Raw genomic sequence first — 21171 nt, 5'->3', positions numbered from 1 at the left:
AAGTTGAGATTAATTAAATAGATGAAGATGATGGGTAGTTCTTAACAAATTGCATTTAAGTATACTTAAGTACTTGACCCCTATCTTGGATTCCTGGATCTCTACCAACAGCAAGCTTGTCTTCTTGATTAATTAGGTCAACATTTACCTACTACAGTACATCTCCTCTAGCTATACTAACGTGGTCCATTTTTCCATGAGCCAATTTGTGGGTTTTGATCAAGTTGCTCTTCAGTTCTTCACCATCATCTTCTTCTTCATATCTATCATTTCATTCTTGATTTAATTTTTCAGCAGCTGTTGATATATATTCTGGAATAGTTAAAGGACTATATATGAATTAAGAGTATATACTAACAATGGTCGATCAATTGAGAACAACATGTGTTCCTAGGACATTGATCTATTAGATAAGAAATCATTATAAAAAAAAAATCAAAAATAGTGACGGAAAATTTGAATTAGTAGAATGTTCATCTATAGTAGTTGGCGGTGTGGGCTCGTGGCATAGAATTGGGTAGCTAGCATGCCATTGCAACGCAACTCTTCTAACAAATAAACTTGTCATTTGAGCTTGCATAGACTAGTGTCACGTATTCATTCCCGCTAATGACGTCATGTGCGGTCTTAGCTATTGAAAAAATAGCCACCTGAGGTGGCGGGAATGAGTCTGTGACACTGGTCTAACTTAAAACCTTACTTCCAGCGGTAAGGTGAGAGTTCAATTCCTACATGGCCGGATCAAATTACCATTTATACTATAATGGGTTGGAAAAGCATTAAATATATTGAAAGATGGGTAGTTAGTTCTTAAAATATTGCATGCATGCAACCACTATTCTGGTCTTATATGACCAACTCGTTTTCTTTATAATGACATCTGTTAATCATCTTGACTCTTGGGTCAACCGGTCAACCTTTTACCTACTACTACATATTTCCTCTAGTTGTATATAGTAATAACGGAGTCCAAGTGCCATTTAATTTCTCTGTGGGACTTGATGAAGATGAAGATGAAGATGTTCTTCATCTTCTTCATATATATCATTTCAATCCTCCATTTTTCAGCAGCTGTTGATGATACCTTAGCTACGAACCAAACGTTGTCAGATGACGGCGGAACAATGCTTGTCTCCGCTAGTCAAACGTTTGTCCTAGGATTCTTCAGTCCGGGGAGCTCAAGAAACCGGTACCTCGGAATTTGGGTCAGAAATGAACCTGAACGGACAGTGGTCTGGGTGGCTAACAACAATAACCCAATTCCGGATTTTTCGGGTGTCCTCAGGCTCACACCCACGGGAGATTTAATCATCAGCAGTACGAAGAACCAAGTAGCAAATATAGTTTGGAGGTCAAATTCATCCGCCCTGATTGGTAAATAACTATTAACTAATAGCTTTAGTTGATTGGGTTAGAGGATATAAATAATTCATAACATTAGCTGATTGTACAAAAATGTTTGGTAAATTAGTTGTCCGGTATAATTTCTTTTCTCAAAAAGCTAATTAAAAAAAGTTGCTTTGAGCAACTTTTTGAATTTTAGCATTTTGGAGTTACAAAAAGTTGATTAACCAAACACTTTTATTAATTTTTTAACCGCTAACAGTGGTTAAATGAGCTAAAATTGAATGATAGGCTAACTATTTTACCAAACAGGTTCATCGTCTTCGCGAGCTGGAATCAAGAATCCTGTCCTGCAGCTCCTGGACAACGGTAACCTGGTGGTGAAGAATGGGATTGGGGATAGCGGCTTTATCTGGCAAAGCTTTGATTATCCAGGCGATACACTGCTTCCAGGGATGAAAATTGGGTGGAACCTGAAAACAAAAGAAGAATGGTATTTAAGATCCTGGAGAAGCCAAAACGATCCCTCCAAGGGGGATTTCACGTTTCGGCTAGATCTTCTTGGACTTCCTACGGGAATCCTTCGCAAGGGTTCAACAGTGCTTTTCAGAACAGGAACCTGGGATGGCAGTAAGCTGGGTCAATATACCTTTGCTGATCTATACATGAGTGTTATCAAGTCAAATTTTGTTTACAACGATGAAACTGCGTATTACGATTTTCAATGTGTTGAAAGCTCGACTATTTCAAGGTTGGTGGTGAATGAGACAGGGCAGATAACAATCTCTATATGGAGACCACACAAAAAGAATTCTGGGTGGTTCGTTATTGGTCCTATTCAGGTTGACCATTGTGACCCATATGGAACCTGCGGCAATAACAGCTTATGCAACCCCAATAGCCCGAGCCTGTGTGAATGTCTCGATGGGTTTAAGCCAAGATCGCCTCTCGAATGGCAATCGCTTCAGTGGTCTAGTGGCTGTGTTCGGAGGATACCGTTGAATTGTAGTGATGAAGCTCAAGGGTTTAGGAAGTTATCTGGTATAAGGTTGCCTGATAGCTCTAGGATGGTTGGGAACAGGACATCAATGAGGAGTTCAACAGATTGTGAAAAGGTTTGCTTAGGTAATTGTTCCTGTTCAGCCTATGCTTGGGCTGAAGGTGTTGGATGTGCTGTATGGCATGGTGACCTACAAGACATGAGATTGTTTTATACTGGAGGACAAGATCTGTTCATTCGAATGCCTGCCTCTCAACTTATTGGTACTACTTCTTAGTCCTCTTTTTTTTTTCGGTGATTAAGGAAACCCGCAGCCACTACATACCTGAGGGCGTGGCAAGTATAAACCCTGCCTTATGACTTTAGGCGACAGAGAACCACAAAGAGTTAAACCAACTTAGGTTGCCTATAGTTGGATTGACTTAAACCAAGAATGTCAATAGGCTCTGTTACAATGCAGTATCTTGTTTATAGCTACTTTCTCACCTTATTGAAGCACAAAGAGTCAATACCGCCTCCACTGATGCTCGAACCTACAACCTCCCATATGGGAGTGAGACTTGGTGCCACTACTCCCACTGGACCATAAGGTAGTCTTGGCAATAGGCTACTCTCATTAGGAGTCGAACTTGTAACCTTGTGGTTATCAAGTTAATAGTCTGGTTTTGATTTGTGCGCACAGCTAATTGATTATTCTTGCTCAAATTGTTCATCTGTTTATGTTCCCAGGAGCCAGCAAAAAGGGAAAACATCGAAGGGTTTTGATTGCATCATCAGTATTGATAATCACAGGGCTGTTCCTCCTGGCCATAACTACCTGGTATGGCTGTCATGCAATGGCTGCTAGAAGGAAAAGAAGAGGTGAATATATGTCTTAGGTTAATACAATGTAATGTTGTCCAATTGACATAGTTGATACTTGATTCTTTTTAGTTGCCTGTTTGTCACGCAGTTATACGAAGGGAAGAAAGTCTTGCATTACTTAGGGACTCATCAGAGCTACCAATGATTGCTTTTGATGAACTAGTGGCTGCTACCAACAACTTCAGCGACGATAACAAGCTTGGTGCAGGAGGATTTGGCCCTGTTTATAAGGTAGTGACGGTTTTTTAAATATATTTTGTATTTTGTGGAAGTTGGTGATCCGTTGATGAATTGATAATTGTTAAAAATTTAATTGTGTAGGGGATACTAATAGATGGACAAGAAATAGCAGTAAAAAGGCTATCAAGTTTTTCAGGACAAGGCACCGAAGAGTTCAAGAATGAAATCTTAGTGATCTCCAAACTCCAACATAGGAATCTTGTTCGGCTAATAGGCTGCAGCATCCATGGGGAAGAGAAGTTACTAGTCTATGAGCATATGAAAAATAAAAGCTTGGATACTTTGCTATTTGGTAATATATATCATACTATATATGTTATAAACTTGTTCTTTCTATTTTAAAACTTCAGATTTTATTATGTTTTCGAAAATCAATTATTTTTTTTTCATTTATTTAATTATACACCTGGATAGATCCAACGAAAAAAATACAACTTGATTGGGCAAAACGCTTCAACATAATACAAGGTATAGCGAGAGGGATTGTCTATCTCCACCGTGATTCTTGTTTGAGGATTATTCACCGAGATCTCAAGGCTAGCAATATTTTGTTGGATGAAGACTTGAATCCAAAAATTTCAGACTTTGGATTGGCAAGAGCATTTAAGGTAACAGAAGAATTGGCAAATACTCATAGAGTTGTGGGAACCTTGTAAGCTTCCTTCTTCAATGATCACATGTCTTAAATCTCTAACTAAAAAGCTAGTTGATATCTTGTATGATAATGAAGTGTCCTAATTTATTGCAGTGGCTATATGTCACCTGAATATGTTATGAGAGGACTATTTTCTGAGAAGTCCGATGTTTATAGCTTTGGAATAATACTGTTGGAAGTTATCAGTGGAAGGAGAAACTGTGGATTCCATAACCAAGATAATGTCAGCCTTCTCAATTATGTAAGAGCGTCATTTTAGATAAAAAAAATTTTACAATATTTTAGAAGTAGGAAAATTACTTTCTTTAATTTTTAGTTCTGTAAGTTTTGAAACTATTTCAGGCATGGCAATTATGGATTGAAAGAAGAGAAGGTGATCTGATAGACGAATCAATTATCAACTCGTGTTCTTTTATAGAAGCATTGCGGTGCATAAAGATAGGGCTGCTTTGTGTGCAAGACCATGTATCAGACAGACCTACAATGCCAAATGTAGTGTTGATGCTGTGTAGTGAAATAGATATTCCTCAGCCAATGGAACCCACATTTACATTTCAAAACTTGTCGGAATCTGATTCCATGTCACACAATTGATTTGTTCACAAATTTATGCATAAGTAGTTCCGATGTGGTTTGTACGACTATTACACAAGACTGACAAGAGTAAGAGTTTTTCAAATGTATACCATCAAATAGTGATTATGAATAAAATTTTAAATATTTAGTGTTTGCCTCAAGTTCACTCATCTACATTAACTAGTAAAATAATATAATGAAATTGATCATGTCACAAGCAGCAACAAATTATTATAGAAAAAAGAAAAAAAATTGACTACACTAACTTTTGGGGAGAAAAAAGAAAAAAAAAAGAAAGAAAATTGACTACACTAACTTTTAAAATGACATTAATACTTTAATAGAACCAATACTCTTTTGTCCAACCTCCAGCCTTCATTATATACACTTGGATGTATGTATACGTGTAGGTCATTGCCACATAGTCACATTATATTTTTACTATTAGTATTCTTGAATTGGTTGGGTGAAAGGCTTAGCATACTTAAATGGGTTATAAATCACGATTAAAGTATCTGTGAGGTCTCAAAATAATCATCAAATTTTATATCGATCAAAAATTAAGTTAACTCTACATTATAAATCTCACAATTTGATATCAATTATAAACTAACACGTACACATCACAAATACAACTACATTAACACACACAATACTAATTAAAACAAATTAAAAATTTTCAGTTACCAAACTTAGGGCTGTCAAAGTGGGCCAAAGCCCGCGAACTGGCCCACACCCGCCCTGTGGTGGGGCGGGTTAGGGTCATGAAAAAATAGGCCCGCGAAAATGCGGGCCTAATGGCGGGCCAAAATTAACCCGTGGCCCGCGCGGGCTAAGTAAAAAAAATTATATATATATATTCACGTACTGTGAATATATATATATATATATATTCACGCACTGTGAATATATATATTATTTTTTTTTTTTAAAAAAAAAGAGGAAGATGAAAAGCCTGCGGGGCCCGCGAACCCGCGCGGAGCGGGTTAGGGTTACACAAAATTTGACCCGCGAGTCTAACGGGTCGGCCCGCCAGAAATTTGGCCCGCGGTGGGGCGGGCCAGCCCACTTTGACAGTACTAACCAAACTATTCAACAAATGATGTTGAACTGCCTTTGTAGCTAGGTTGTCTATCTATAAGTGGCATATTCAAACCAAGAAAGTTAATAGATTGTTCTAATTGAGAGTCAAACTTGTAACTTTATAATTATTATCAATCAAATCAATAGTCTCACTAACTTAATTGTGATTGTCTCGACTACACAATTTTTTATTTTTATTTGAAATATGCGCACACATGCCCAAAAAAGGGTTCAAGAAGTTGCTTTCAGTAACCCTTTAGTCCTAACTTTTTTGTTGAAACCCACTTAGAAATCTAACCATTAAAACTATAATAAGTGTTTGACGGTTAAAACATATTAAATTTTGTAAAGTGAAAACAAATTGTTATTATTTTGTAAAGTTTGATATTAATTCATTAGTGATTAAATTAAATACTTTTAAATAATAATAAAATAAAATATGAGATGGCACGACATATATACAACATCATATTATGTTGACATAACATTGAGGATACCAACAAAGTTAAGGGTCAATTAATGGTGTTAATGTTCACTACCAGTGACATAGCAAGAATTGAAGACCCATGATAGTATGTATCATATATAGTAAACATGGAATTGAGTTCTTAGTATTTGTTAGCAACACGAAAATCTAATATGCACATAAATGTGTAATCTCAGCTCTCACATTTATCTGCCTTTAGTTATGGAAACGGTGATTTCATTTCTGGAGCTGCGTGACTTAGAATCAGAATCCAACAAGCTGTGGAATGTGAATGTTGGTCGTTTTGGCTGAGGAATATCTACTTCACTGCATAGCATCAACACTACATTTGACATTGTTGGCCTGTCTGATACACGGTCCTGCACACAAAGCAATCCTATCCTTATACACCGCAGTGCTTCTGTAAAACAACACGAGTTGGTAATTGATTCGTCAATAAGATCAACTTCCCTTCTTTCAATCCACAATTGCCATACCTGAAATATTTTCAAAAACTGAACTAAATAATAATAAAAATTGAAAGATGTAATGTAATTTTTATCTAAAATGATGCCCTTACATAATTGAGAAGGCTGGAATGCTCTTCATTGCTATGGAATCCACAGATTTTCCTACCACTGACAACCTCCAACAATAATACGCCAAAGCTATAAACATCAGACTTCTCAGAAAATAGTCCTCTCATGACGTATTCGGGTGACATATAACCACTGCAAAAAAAAAAAAAAAAAAAAATTTAGCATTTCATTTTCATACAAGATCGATGTCAACAATACTAGTTTTTATTAGTTAAAGAGAATTCAAGATCTTTGACCATTAAAGAAGGAAGCTTACAAGGTTCCCACAACCCTATGAGTATTTGCTAGTTCTTCTGTTGCCCTGAACGCTCTTGCCAATCCAAAGTCAGAGATTTTTGGGTTCATGTCTTCATCCAATAAAATATTACTAGCCTTGAGGTCTCTGTGAATAATCCTCAAACAAGAATCTCTGTGGAGATAGACAAGTCCTCTAGCTATACCTTGTATTATGTTAACACGTTTTCCCCAATCAAGTTGTACCTTTCTCGTTGGATCTAATGTATCATTGAACACATGAAAAGAATTTTATGACAAAGAACTTAATGTGAAGTTTTAAGAGAACTATAAAGTTTCTAACATGATATTCATCAAGATTATGCAAATGTATTACCAAAGAGGATAATATCCAAGCTTTTATTTTTCATATGCTCATAGACAAGTAACTTCTCTTCACCATGAATGCTGCAACCTAATAGCCGAACAAGATTTCTGTGCTGGAGTTTAGAGATCAATAATATTTCATTCTTGAACTCTTCAATGCCTTGTCCTGAAAAACTATATAGCCTTTTTACAGCTATTTCCTGCCCATCTGTTAATATCCCCTACACAAAATCACAAAATTTTTAGTAGTTATCATTCCAATAGTCATGCATCATTAGCTTCTACAAAGTGCGCAATACAATAGATAAGCCATCATCACTACCTTGTAAACGGGACCAAATCCTCCTGCACCAAGCTTGTTATCATCACTGAAGTTATTGGTAGCCGCCACTAGTTCATCAAAACCAATTATTGGTAGCTCTAATGAATCCCCTAGTAATTCAAGACTTTCTTCGTTTCCTATAACTACATGACAATAAGGTAAGATGTTAATATATCTTAGGTCAAAACGGATAGGCTGATCCAATAAAAAATTAGTTTGATAAGCCACATGACTTGAACGGGTTAGCCCTATAGCCCGAGCCACTTAATGTTATTATTTATTTCACAACTAACGTGGAACAAAATATACATGGAGCTTATATTAGAGCACATATTTAGTAATTTTTATTAAAATTTGTAAATAAAAATTATATATATATATTACAAAATAAAATACTTTTTAATGAAAATAAATAATAAAAATTAAAAAAAAACATATTATAATTATTATTTTATAGTGTAAATACATACATTGATAATTAGATTGGTTGAATAATATATAAGTTTGTATTTATTAACATAAATGTACTAGTTTATTAAAATTACAATTTAGAATGCTAATGTGAAAATATCAAAAATTGTAATTGAGCCCGCCTAATAAATTCTACAGCTTGAAATTTTTAGATTAGGGTAAAAAAGTTTAAAGTCGATTAACAAAATTCATACATCCAACAGTGCCATAAAACTAGTCCGAAACCATCAACTATGTCATTTGGATAACATTGTATTAATCTAAGGCATATTCACCTCTTGTTTTCCTTCTAGCAACCATTGCATGAAAGCCATACCAGGTAGTTATGGCCAGGAAGACAAGCCCTATGATTATTGATACTGATGATGCAATTAAAGCCAATCGTTGTCTCCCCGTTTTGCTGGGTCCTGGGAAATCATGAAACAAATAATCAACTGAAGAAGTAATTGTTATACCATGGAACAGGGTTTATCTCGCAGTGTGAACTTTAGTCTAAAATGACATTCAGATGATTATGTACTCACTTAATATATTATACACAAGTAGTTAACAAATTATGTAACATATTATATATTTGCAGCTAACATATTATATACATGCATTTAACATATTATGTACTTGCTCTTAATAAATTATGCACCTTTACAACTACTATAGTTAAGATATTATGTAGGTGCAATTAATAAATATCGATTAAAAGTTGACATATTATGTACCTTCAATTTCATACTTAATCTGTTAACTTCAAATACATAGTTTAAAATTTACTATTGTCAAAGTGGGTCGATATCCACGAGTTGGCTTGCACCTACCACGCGGTAGGGCGGGTTAGGGCTAAAAAAAATGAACCACGAAAATTGAGTCTAACGGCCCGCATGGAGACCCTATATATATGTGTGTGTGTGTGTGTGTGTGTGTGTGTGTGTGTGTGTACACATGGATACATATATATTCATGTGTACAAAGTACACAATGTATATATACACTGTGTGCTTTGTACACATGATTTTATATATATCTATATATATATTCATGTGTATACGTACTGTATACACATGATTGTATAATAAATAAAAAAATTAAGAATAATAATAAAAGTGAAAACAAAACAAAAGATCGTGGGCCAATCCGTGGGGTCCACTAACCCGAATGGGGACAAGCTAAGGTTGTATGAATCTTAACTTGCGGTGGAACGGGCTGGTCCGCTTTAACAATAATGGTTTGAATATTATTTTAGATGGGTGTTGACAATGCAATTTGGACCGGTATGTAGGTTCAGGGTGTAATTTGCACGGATGAAGTTGTGTAAATAAATAAAAACTATGACTAAGAAGTATATACCATTAAGCTCAGACTTAGGCATTCGAACGTATAGATCCTGTGCTTCACTGTAATACAATCTCATGTCGTGTAAGTCACCATACCACACAGCACATCCAACGACCTCAGCCCAAGCATAGGCTGAACAAGAACAATTACCTAAGCACGCCTCCTCGCAATCTGCCAAACTCATTGCTGTCCTGTTCCCCAATATCCTGGAATTGTCAGGCAACTTTATGTCAGAGAACTTCTTGAACCCTTGCGGTTCGCTACAGTTCAACAGCTTCCGCCTAACACAACCGCTGGACCACTGAAGCGATTCCCACTCCAGAGGCGATGTGGGTTGAAACCCATCCAAACACTCACATGGAGGCAGATTGATGGCGTTGCATAGGTTGTTGTTACCGCAGGTTCCATATGTGTCACAATGGTCGCCTTGTATGGGATTAGTATCGAGCCAACCGTTCTTGTTTTTGCTCCATATGTACACCGTCATCACCCCTGTGTGGGTCACCACTAACCTCGAAATAGTCGAAGCTTCAAGACATTGGTACCAGAAATACGCATCTTCGTCGTTGTAAACTAACGAGATCTTGAAAACACCCATGTAGTAGAGATCCGACAATGAATATTGGCCCAGCCTGGTACCATCCCACGTTCCAGTTCTGAACTGTACAGTTTCACCCTTGCGGAGGATTACGGTCGGGAGTCCAAGAATGTCTAGTCGATACGTGAAACTGAAATCCCCCGTGGAGGGATCGTTTTCGTTTCTCCAGGATGTCATATACCATTCTGTTTTTGTTTTGAGGTTCCACCCGAGTTTCATCCCAGGAAGCAGTGTATTGCCGGGATAGTCGAAGCTTTGCCAGACGAAGCTATGGCCGTTCTTCACGACGAGGTTACCGTTGTCCAGGAGGTGCAGGGAAGGGTTGTTGATGCGTGGAGACGATGAATTTGAGCTCCAAACTATGTTTGCTTGATTGGTATGGGTATGGGTATGGGTGATGGTTATGTCTCCGGTGGGTGTGAGGATGAGGGCACCGGAGGAATCTGGGATTGGATTGTTGTTGTTGGCCACCCAGACCACTGTCTGTTCCGGCACATTTCCGAACCAGATTCCGAGGTATCTGTTTCTTGAGGTCCCCGGGCTGAAGAATCCTAGGACAAATGTTTGAGTAGCGGAGACAAGCGTTGCGGTTGCGCCGTCATCTGAGAGTTTTTGGTTTGTGGGTAAGGTATCTACCGCGGTTGAAAAGTTGGAGATGGAATTAATAGATATGAAGAAGAAGAAGATGATGATGAAGACCATAGCGGAAAAATCGTAGCTAAGGTATCATCATCATCTGCTGAAAAATTGAGGATGAAGACTCATTGTTGGGCCTGATATCAAGTGCTCAGATCACTCTAGTCCTCCCGAATTCGAAGGCAATTTATATCGTCGACCAGGTGTATAATGCATTTTGCATCCCGTACCAAAATGTTAGGAGATGAGTTATGTGTATTCTAGTTAGGTAATCATTCTCTGTGTAACACATGTTGTGATGTGTTTACACATTTGAATGTTTAGAGGATGAGTTCTGTGTATTTTGTGTCAATATTCATGTTATTAAAACAGGTTGTGATGTGTTTGTGCATAGGAGGATGAGTTTTGTGTATTTTTTGTCAATATTCTATGTATTCTAGGCAAACGTTATGTGTATTCTAGACAAAGATTTTATGTATTATAGACAATGAATTCTCTGGAGTCATTCGCTTCTGTGTCCACTAACATCGAAACAACGCCGTTTCGACCTACTGTGGACCCTGGTCCACGGTATAACGATTGGCATTCAAAGGGAGAGGCCTCGCGAATCTCACATACAAAGATTTGGTCTTTGTTCAAGTTATTCTTTCAATCCCTTTTAAAATATATTTAATTAACCTTGACTCTCCTCTTCAATTACATAGAAAGAAAGAGTCACTATTCTCTATCTGTAATTAAAAGACTTCTAGAGATATTTGTCTTGATCCGATCCGTGTGTAAAGATCATAGCGGATGATCTTGATCAAATCCAAAATGGCACCCTTGGACACGTTACCATGGAACTTTACAGTAGATCCCATGGACACGTTACTATATATAGCTACATCGAAATTTATAGTAAATTGTAGAAAAGTAAGACTTTGACCTAAGTGATTCAAACCCGCGATTTCAGGTGATCAGGTATGACCAAACGCAAAAGCTGGCACCATATTCATCTAGAAACGCTCCTCGCTCAAGCCGTTAATGCGCAGGGTATGGAGTCCTCCTTCGATCTCCTGGCAAATGAATGAATGATGTAAAAGATTTGCTTTGTTCTTTTCAATATGCATGTCTTTCTTTTGTTAAACGAGCCGTGAACATGACGGTCCATCTTATTGCTAGGAAGTCTTATTCTAAGTCGACTTAATGTTTCGCCACCCTCGTTTATTTCTAGTCTTTTGTCTCGTATTAATGAAATTTTTCTTTTTTATCAAAAGAGGTATGACAAAATATGTAAGGCAAAAATATTCTTGAGAAGGGGCAGAATTAAATCAAGAGTAACACTACTCATCTTTAAATATTTTCTATCATGACATGACATTATTTGATTGGTTACTTTATTTTGAGTTAATTCATTTTTAGATCTTACATGACTAGATGACAATCCACATTTTGTCTTTCTTTTTCGAAACATCATGCCTTGATCATAGTATTATTGTGGCACAATTATTTTTTGTCGTCTGCCAACAAAATCGTTGAAATGTCGTTAAATACAAGGACATTTTGATTTTTTTTTTTGTAAAATGTGGGTTGACCTGCTATATTTTTATTTATACTTTTTTGAAAAGAATTCAGCCTTGTATTTTACAAAATTTAAATTATTTTGTTGGTGTAAGACAAAAATGGGTATGCCACAATAATACTAGAACCAAATGGGATCTTTAAAAGAAAAAGACTAAAAGCAGATTGTCACCTATAAATCTAGGGTAAAAATGAAAGTACGTAACTCCTTTACTTTTTTTTTTTTTTTTAAGTTAGTGGGAACAGCAAATAATTATAAGCCATGTCATGGAGGGAATTTAGGAGGGAAAAATTAGGAGGGGTTAAATCAATTTGGAACGTGAAAAAATGTTAATTACAAATTGTGAAACACAATTAATTGTATAATGATTCAAATGTCAAATATATTATAAATTAAAATATAATGTTTATTATTGAAAATCGCGAGTTCGATTATTGTTAACACCTTTTTTGTCGAGTTTGTCCCACAGAATCTTCCTAGAGTTGTTATACCATGGACCAAGGTCCACCTTGCAAGGTATGTCCTGGTCCTAAACTGTGTACTTTTAGTATTGCAAAAATTGTGAACTTCAAGAATATAAATTGTGTTTTAGTAAAAACACATAACAGATGTAGAAGAGAATTTGTGAATACAATACAGGATCATCAAATCCTAATTCGTCCCTCAATATTGTGTGACTGTAGTATTTGAAATTAACTTGTGAATACAAAATAAGGTAATCAATTACATATATGTTCCTATAATACAAACTGTGAATTTTTAAAAGTAGTAAATTGTGAACATTTAGTATGTAAATTGTGTATCTAAGTTAGAACAATATCAACATTCAAAACCCGAGTCCACCTTGCAAGGTGGTAGACCCGGGTCCACAAAATAATTTGTCGTCTTCCTACTTCCTAGTACAATTTAAACTTATGTGGTTTGCTGGTTATTACTATTGGAATACTAGTGATTGTGTTTAGATAGAACTCTTATTCTATCATTATATTATCTTGTATACTTCTAGAGTTATGAATAATAGAAACTCATTCCTCATCTGGTATCATCGTCAGACTAGGGTATGGCGCAAATCGGCTCTAACGACGGCTCTGTTGGGAATTCTTCCGAACGGACTGTTTCCGACGGTGCCATGTCCGCCCCGTTACCACCGCATACCACCTTGTCTTCCGCCCATCACTTCGTATCCCTTAAACTTACGGCTCATAACTTCCTATTTTGGCGAACGCAGATGGTTCCCTTCTTGCGTGGCCAAAGTCTGTTGTGCTACGTCGACGGCACGTCCGAGTGTCCTCCCGCTTCTGCACCGGCGGTACCCCCTGCGGCTGGAACCTCTGTTGTGCCTGCTGCTGCGCTGGTGGAGGATCCGCATCGGACTGCATGGCTGCGCCAAGACCAAGCGGTGCTCTCTCTGCTCATCTCCTCCCTGTCGGAGGGGACCATGCATTTGGCTATTGGTCGGGCAACGGCGAGGCAGCTCTGGTTGTCGATTGAACAGGCGCTGGGGTCGACTACGCGTGCACGGGCTCTGCGGCTTCTCGGCCAGTTACAGGCACTCCGGCAGGGCGACTCTTCCATCTCCGACTACCTTGGTCGTGCGCAGGTGTTAGTCGAAGACTTAGCGTTGGCCGGTCGGGTGGTGTCCCTCGACGATCAAAATCTGTATGTGTTTCGGGGGCTCCGTCCAGAATTCCGGCCACTTGTTGCCCCGCTGACGAGAGGTGCTCCGGTGACGCTCGGTGAGCTCGCCGACTTCTTGGTCTCGCAGGAATTTATCTGCGCTGACGAGGCTGTGGATGCTGTTCCGGTGGCGATGGTTGCTCGGCGAGGTGGTCGGTTCGGCGGCCAGTCGCACCGTGGTGGAGGTCGCGGAAGGCAGCGAGGTCGTGGTCGAGGTGGCAGAAATCGCTCTGGTGTCCGTTGTCAGATTTGCGGTGCCGGCGGTCACTTTGCTGCTTCGTGTTTTCGCCGGTATGATCAAGGCCGTTCCCTGCAAGCCCATATGGCGTATCCGAGTCCTGGAGCAGAGGACGATTCGACTGCTTCTGAGAGTTGGTTTGCAGACACTGGTGCGTCGCACCATGCGACACCTGATCCATCTTTGATGTCGTCCGCGGCTAGCTACACTGGCTCAGACTCATTACGAGTTGGAAACGGTAACAGTTTACCTATTGTTAGTACTGGTTCTACTACGGTTGTTGCTTCCAATAGGTCTTTTCGTTTATCTGATGTTATGCATGTTCCAGAATTGTCTGCGTCTCTTTTATCCGTACAAAAATTTGCTAAAGATAATCGAGTCTTTTTTGAGTTTCATCCCACCTTTTTTCTTGTGAAGGACCTTTCCACCAAGGAGGTTCTGTTTAGAGGTCGGGCTTCGGGCGGTTTATATTCGTGGCCAGTTTCTCGTTCGGGTTCTGCTGCGTTCGTTGCCGCCCGTGCTTCTGCTGCTCTTTGGCACAATCGGCTGGGTCATCCACATTCACGTGTTTTGCGTCAAATTTTGAAATCTTGTTCAGTTAATTATTCCATTAGTTCGAATTTGTGTTCGTCTTGTAAGTTGGGGAAATCCTCTCGATTTTCCTTACCACGTGTTGAGACTACTACGTCTCGTGTTTTAGAGTTAGTTTATACGGATGTTTAGGGCCCAGCCCCGTTACTTTCATGTAATGGGTTTCGCTATTTCGTTTTATTCGTTGATGATTATACTCGTTATATATGGTTTTACCCTATGCGTTCTAAAACTGATGTGTATGTCATATTTGATCAATTCCGGTCTCTTGTTGAACGATCGTATAATCATAAAATTGTGTCGATTCAGTCGTATTTAGGGGGAGAGTACAAAAAATTACACCATAAGTTTGTTTCACTTGGCATTAACCATAGGCAGTCTTGCGCCTATACACATGAGCAGAATGGTAGGGTAGAACGCCGTCACCGGCATATAGTTGAAACTGGGTTGGCACTGATGGCTCAGGCTTCAGTTCCTAGTCGGTTCTGGGCTTACGCATTTGAAACTGCTGTTCACTTAATAAATAAAATGCCTACCCGGGTTTTAGGTGATGTCAGTCCTCACTTTAAACTACATCGTTCTCCTCCATCCTATTCATTTCTTCGAGTCTTCGGTTGTCTTTGCTTTCCTTTGCTGCGTCCCTACAACAAAAACAAGTTACAGTTTCGGTCCGCTCCCTGTGTTTTCCTTGGTTATCCGCCTTCATTTCGTGGCTACCGTTGTATGAATTTAGCTACTAACAAGGTTTTCGTCATCCGTCATGTGCGGTTTGACGAAGCTATTTACCCGTTTGCTTCTTCAAAGTCTTTGCAGGGTGCTTGCGCGGTTACTGGTCCACCGTGGGGTGTGGGCACGGTTCGTGTGCCTGGTGCTTCTTCTCCGGCTTCTGGTGCTCTACTTCAGCCGGAGTTGGACTCCCAGCTCTCTTCGGCTTCTGCTGATTCGGCTCCGCCCGTGCTGGATTCACAGGTCTCTGACTCCCGCACGGTTACGGATTTGGGGGTACAGATTGCTACTCGGCAGCCTACTCGGTCTCGTCGTGCTCAGCAGCCTGGTGATCGTTCTCATGTTATGCGGCTGCGGAGTCAGACTCAGCCGGGTGATCATTTTGCTGCTTTGACTGCTCAGGTTGGTGCTCCGGAGCCCACATGCTACTCGCAGGCAGTTTTGTTTCCTGCATGGCGTGAGGCGATGGATTTGGAGTTTAATGCCTTGATGCATAATCAGACGTGGCGGTTAGTCCCTTATGCTCCCGGTATGAATGTTGTAGGGTGCAAGTGGGTCTTTCGGACGAAACGCAAGGCTGATGGCTCGGTTGAGCGTCATAAGGCTCGGTTAGTTGCCAAGGGTTTCAATCAGGTGGCTGGGCAGGATTTTTTCGAGACGTTCAGTCCAGTAGTTAAGCCGACGATTGTTCGCCTGTTGCTGTCCTTGGCTGTGTCCCGTGATTGGTCTATTCGTCAGTTGGACATTCACAACGCGTTTCTGAATGGCACTCTTGCGGAGACTGTTTATATGAGGCAACCCCCGGGGTATGAGGACAAGACGTTGCCCGGTCATGTGTGCTTGTTACAGCGTTCTCTTTACGGTCTTAAACAGGCTCCTCGGGCATGGTTTAATCGCTTGCACACTTTTCTAGTCTCGGTTGGTTTCACTCCCTCGAAGACTGACGTTTCGTTATTTATCTACTCACGTGACTCTACTCTGCTGTTTCTCCTTGTTTATGTTGACGACATCTTGGTTATGGGGTCTGATTCGGCTCGTGTTTCTGGTCTTGTGGCTCGGATAGCGTCCGAGTTCAAGGTTCGTGATATGGGTGCTCCTTCTTTCTTTCTGGGGATTGAGACTGTGTCGTTGGACTCTGGAATGCTTTTGTCTCAGCAGCGGTACATGCGTGATATCTTGAAGCGCGCTAGTATGGTGGATTGCAAACCGCTTGTTACCCCGGTTTCTTTGGCTCGTGACTCTTCTGATCATGGGGTTCCCTACGCTGATCCTACCCATTACAGGAGTCTCGCAGGTGCGCTGCAGTATCTTACAGTTACGCGGCCGGACTTGTCATTTGCTGTTAACAAGTTGTGTCAGGCGATGCATGCTCCATCGACAGCTCACTGGGGCATGTTGAAGCGGGTCCTTCGTTACGTCAAAGGGACTCTACATTATGGTCTTCGTGTTCGTAAGTCTGCCTCGGTTGCCGTTAATGCATTTTCTGACTCCGATTGGGCTGGTGATCCTGCTGATCGGAAGTCTACTAGCGGGTTTGCTGTTTTCTTTGGTGACAATCTGGTCTCCTGGACTTGTCGCAAACAGCGTACAGTGGCTCGCTCTTCGACTGAGGCTGAGTACAAGGCGTTAGCTGATGTAGCGGCTGAAGTTACGTGGCTAGTGTCTTTACTTCGGGAGCTCGGTCTTGGTCCTTCTGCTTCTCCGTCATTATGGTGTGATAATTTGGGTGCTACCTACTTGTGTGCTAATCCGGTGTTTCATGCTCGGACTAAGCATGTCGAGATTGACTATCACTTCGTGCGTGATAAGGTTGCCAAGAAGGAGTTGCAAGTTCATTTCATTTCTTCTAAGGACCAGCTAGCTGATGTATTCACTAAACCTCTTGCTGGTCCCCGGTTCACTGCTTTACGAGACAAGCTCAATGTTGTGTCTCACCCTTGTGCTTGAGGGGGAGTATTGGAATACTAGTGATTGTGTTTAGATAGAACTCTTATTCTATCATTATATTATCTTGTATACTTCTAGAGTTATGAATAATAGAAACTCATTCCTCATCATTACAATGAGTAGAACAACCTAACAAGAATTACCCAGTATCTGCAGACATGCCCAAATAACGGTTCAAGAAGTTGCTTTCGGTAACCGTTTAGTCCATCTCTTTTTGGTTGGAACCCACTTAGAAATTTATGTAACCATTAAAACTAATTTTAAAAAACATAAAAGTGTTTGACGGTCCAAATTAAACATATTAAATTTGCAAAACGATAACAAATTGGTTGATTATTCTTTGTTTTGTAAAGCTTGATATTAACTCATTAGTGATTAAATTATTAATAACTTTTAAATATTAATAAAATAAAATATGAAATGGCATGACACATCATATTATGTTGACATAAATGATACAAACAAAATTAACGGAAAATTTTAATGATAATAATTATCCCTAATTATATTGCTTTCAAAAAAATACAAAAACTAGATTACACAATATAATTAAAATATAAGTACATCATTGGGCAAATCCTTCTCCTGTTAGTACTGTGTAATAGTCCTACAAATCACATCGAACTACTTGTGCATAAATTTGTGAACTAATCAATTGTGTGACATGGAATCAGAATCCGACAAGTTTTGAAATGTAAATGTGGGTTGCTTTGGCTGAGGAATATCTATTTCACTACACAGCATCAACACTACATTTGGCATTGTAGGTCTGTCTGATACATGGTCTTGCACACAAAGCAACCCTATCTTTATACACCGCAGTGCTTCTATAAAAGAACACGAGTTGATAATTGATTCGTCTATTAGATCACCTTCTCTTCTTTCAATCCATAATTGCCATGCCTGAAATAGTTTCAAAACTTACAGAACTAAAAATTAAAGAAAGTAATTTTCCTACTTGTAAAATTTGTAATTTTAAAAATCTAAAATGATGCTCTTACATAATTGAGAAGGCTGACATTATCTTGGTTATGGAATCCACAGTTTCTCCTTCCCCTGATAACCTCCAAAAGCTATAAACATCGGACTTCTCAGAAAATAGTCCTCTCATAACATATTCAGGTGACATATAACCACTACAATAAATTTGGACACTTCATTAATTTTCATACAAGATATCAACTAGGTTTTTAGTTAGAGATTTAAGATATGTGATCATTGAAGAAGGATTCCCACAACTCTATGAGTATTTGCCAATTCTTCAGTTACCTTAAATTCTCTTGCCATTCCGAAGTCTGAGATTTTAGGATTCAAGTCTTCATCCAACAAAATATTGCTAGCCTTGAGATCTCGGTGAATAACCCTCAAACAAGAATCTCTGTGGAGATAGACGATCCCTCTCGCTATACCTTGTATTATGTTGAAACGTTTTGCCCAATCAAGCTGTACTTTTTTTGTTGGATCTATTCAGATGTATAGTTGAATAAACGAAAAAAAATTTATTGATTTTCGAAAACATAATAAAATTTGAAGTTTTAAAAATGAAAGAACTTTTTTTTGGAAACGAAAAAACTTTTAAGAATGGTAAAGTTTGTAACGTAATATGATAATATTACCAAATAGCAAAGTATCCAAGCTTTTATTTCTCATATGTTCATAGACTAGTAACTGACTAACTTCTCTTCCCCATGAATGCTGGCCGAACAAGATTTCTATGTTGGAGTTTGGAGATTACTAAGATTTCATTCTTGAACTCTTGGGTGTCTTATCCTGAAAAACTTGATAGCCTCTTTACTATTATTTCTTGTTCATCTATTAGTATCCCCGGCCTATTGTTAATTAATTTTTTAAGAATTATCAATTCGTCAACCGATCATAAACTTTCATAAAGTACAAAATACATTTAAGAAACTATAAGTACCTTATAAACAGAGCCAAATCCTCCTACACCAAGCTTGTTATCCTCGCTGAAGTTGTTGGTAGCAGCCACTAGTTCATCAAAAGCAATCATTGGTAGCTCCGATGAGTCCCTTTGTAATGCAAGACTTTCTTCCCTTCCTATAACTGCGTGACAAATAGTGAACTAAAGAATCAAGTATCAACTATGTCAATTGGACAACATTACATTGTAATAATCTAAGACATATATATTCACCTCTTTTTTTCCTTCTAGCAGCCCTTGCATGACAGCTATACCAGGTAGTTATGGCCAGGAGGAACAGCCCTGTGATTACCAATACTGATGATGCAATCAAAACCCTTCGATGTTTTCCCTTTTTGTTGGTTCCTGGGAACATAAACAGATGAACAATTTGAGTAAGGAATCATGATGCATAAGCTGTTATTGCCGCAGGTTCCATAAGGGTCACAATGGTCTACCTGAATAGGACCAATATTGAACCACCCAGAATTCTTTTTGAGTCGTCTCCATATAGAGATTGTGATCTGCCCTGTCTCACACACAACCAACCTCGAAATACTCGAGCTTTCAACACTTTGGAACATGAAATACGCTGTTTCATCGTTGTACACAAAAATTGGCTTGAGAACACCCATGTAGAGATCAACAAAGGAATATTGGCCCAGCTTACGCCCATCCCAGGTTCCGGTTCTGAACTGCACTGTTGAACCCCTGCGAAGGATTCCCGTGGGAAGTCCAAGAATGTCTATCCGAAACGTGAAATCCCCCATGGAGGGATCGTTTTGGTTTCTCCAGGATTTTAGATACCATTCTGTTCTTGTTTTCAGGTTCCACCCAATCTTCATCCCTGCAAGCAATGTATCGCCTGGATAATCAAAGCTTTGCCAGACAAATCCGCTATCCCTAATCCCATTCTTCACCACCAGGTTACCGTTGTCCAGGAGCTGCAGGACAGGATTCTTGATTCCAGATGGCGAACCTGTTTGATAAAATAGTTAGTCTATCAGTCAATTTTAACTTATTTAACTACTATTAGTTATTTGATTAAAAAGAAAATTATACCAAACTCATTTACTAAACATTTTTTTACAATTAATTAATATTATAACTATTTATACCTTCTAATCCAATCAACTAACAGCCATTTACCAAATAAGGCAGATGAATTTGACAGCCAAACTATATTTGCTACTTGGTGGTTCTTCGTACTGCTGATGATTAAATCTCCGGTGGGTGTGAGCCTGAGGACACCAGAAAAATCCGAAATTGGGTTATTGTTGTTAGCCACCCAGACCACTGTCCGTTCAGGCTCATTTCTGACCCAAATTCCGAGGTACCGGTTTCTTGAGCTCCACGGACTGAAGAATCCTAGGACAAACGTTTGACTAGCGGAGACGAGCATTGTTCCGCCGTCATCTGACAACGTTTGGTTCGTAGCTAAGGTATCAACAGCGGCTGAAAGATTATTGTGGATGGAAATGATAAATATGAAGAAGGTGAAGACCATTTTCATCTTCATCTTCATCAAATCCCACAAAGAAATGGCACTAGCTTAATTGGGCACGTTACTATAGCTAGAGGAAATTAAATTTGTTGTAGCAGGTAAAACGTTGACCCAAGAGTCAAGATGATTGACAGATTTCATTATAATTATAAAGAAAACGAGCTGGTCATATATATACAACCAGAATAGTCATTCATTGAAAACTTCCGTTGCTTCAATCCGA

General features: G+C 39.0%; 3 protein-coding genes and 1 pseudogene across 3 annotated transcripts; 1 reads left to right on the top strand and 3 right to left on the bottom strand.

Annotated features, from left to right (window-relative positions):
* The first annotated feature begins 1007 nt into the window (after positions 1–1007).
* On the top strand, positions 1008–4697 carry LOC116033161 (G-type lectin S-receptor-like serine/threonine-protein kinase At4g27290). The gene is made up of 8 exons (XM_031275923.1): positions 1008–1374; positions 1657–2607; positions 3074–3205; positions 3297–3439; positions 3530–3740; positions 3863–4100; positions 4197–4344; positions 4446–4697. Exons 1-8 carry the CDS (start codon positions 1008–1010, stop codon positions 4695–4697), a joined length of 2442 nt encoding a protein of 813 aa, XP_031131783.1.
* Positions 4698–6393: 1696 nt separating this feature from the next.
* Positions 6394–10849, bottom strand: LOC116033142 (G-type lectin S-receptor-like serine/threonine-protein kinase At4g27290). The gene is made up of 7 exons (XM_031275903.1): positions 9562–10849; positions 8496–8627; positions 7750–7892; positions 7438–7648; positions 7084–7321; positions 6809–6959; positions 6394–6725 (listed from the first exon to the last, which is right to left on the bottom strand). Exons 1-7 carry the CDS (start codon positions 10847–10849, stop codon positions 6435–6437), a joined length of 2454 nt encoding a protein of 817 aa, XP_031131763.1. The 3' UTR covers positions 6394–6434.
* A 7267-nt stretch (positions 10850–18116) lies between these two features.
* Positions 18117–20185, bottom strand: LOC116033050 (annotated as a pseudogene).
* An 81-nt stretch (positions 20186–20266) lies between these two features.
* LOC116026450 (G-type lectin S-receptor-like serine/threonine-protein kinase At4g27290) lies at positions 20267–20971 on the bottom strand. The gene is made up of 2 exons (XM_031267851.1): positions 20563–20971; positions 20267–20423 (listed from the first exon to the last, which is right to left on the bottom strand). The coding sequence occupies exons 1-2, from the start codon at positions 20967–20969 to the stop codon at positions 20372–20374; spliced, it is 459 nt and encodes a 152-aa protein (XP_031123711.1). The 5' UTR covers positions 20970–20971; the 3' UTR covers positions 20267–20371.
* Between the last annotated feature and the right edge of the window lie 200 nt (positions 20972–21171).

This window comes from Ipomoea triloba, chromosome 1 (assembly GCF_003576645.1).
Source record: "Ipomoea triloba cultivar NCNSP0323 chromosome 1, ASM357664v1".
NCBI lineage: Eukaryota > Viridiplantae > Streptophyta > Magnoliopsida > Solanales > Convolvulaceae > Ipomoea > Ipomoea triloba.
Note: the sequence above shows the minus strand (reverse complement) of the source record. Positions and strands in the feature narration are given on the sequence as shown.

Excerpts from the sequence above, each read along its gene's own strand:
- LOC116033142 (XM_031275903.1), bottom strand. The coding sequence starts at position 10,849 with ATGGTCTTCATCATCATCTTCTTCTTCTTCATATCTATTAATTCCATC. Across the intron at positions 7,649-7,749 it reads GATTTGGTCCCGTTTACAAG|GGGATATTAACAGATGGGCA; the intron begins GTAGTGATGATG and ends GATTTTGTGTAG. Across the intron at positions 6,960-7,083 it reads CATAGGGTTGTGGGAACCTT|TGGTTATATGTCACCCGAAT; the intron begins GTAAGCTTCCTT and ends TTTTTTTTGCAG.
- LOC116033161 (XM_031275923.1), top strand. The coding sequence starts at position 1,008 with ATGAAGATGAAGATGTTCTTCATCTTCTTCATATATATCATTTCAATC. Across the intron at positions 3,206-3,296 it reads TGCTAGAAGGAAAAGAAGAG|TTATACGAAGGGAAGAAAGT; the intron begins GTGAATATATGT and ends TTTGTCACGCAG. Across the intron at positions 3,741-3,862 it reads CTTGGATACTTTGCTATTTG|ATCCAACGAAAAAAATACAA; the intron begins GTAATATATATC and ends ACACCTGGATAG.
- LOC116026450 (XM_031267851.1), bottom strand. The coding sequence starts at position 20,969 with ATGAAGATGAAGATGAAAATGGTCTTCACCTTCTTCATATTTATCATT. Across the intron at positions 20,424-20,562 it reads TTAGTTGATTGGATTAGAAG|GTTCGCCATCTGGAATCAAG; the intron begins GTATAAATAGTT and ends TTTATCAAACAG.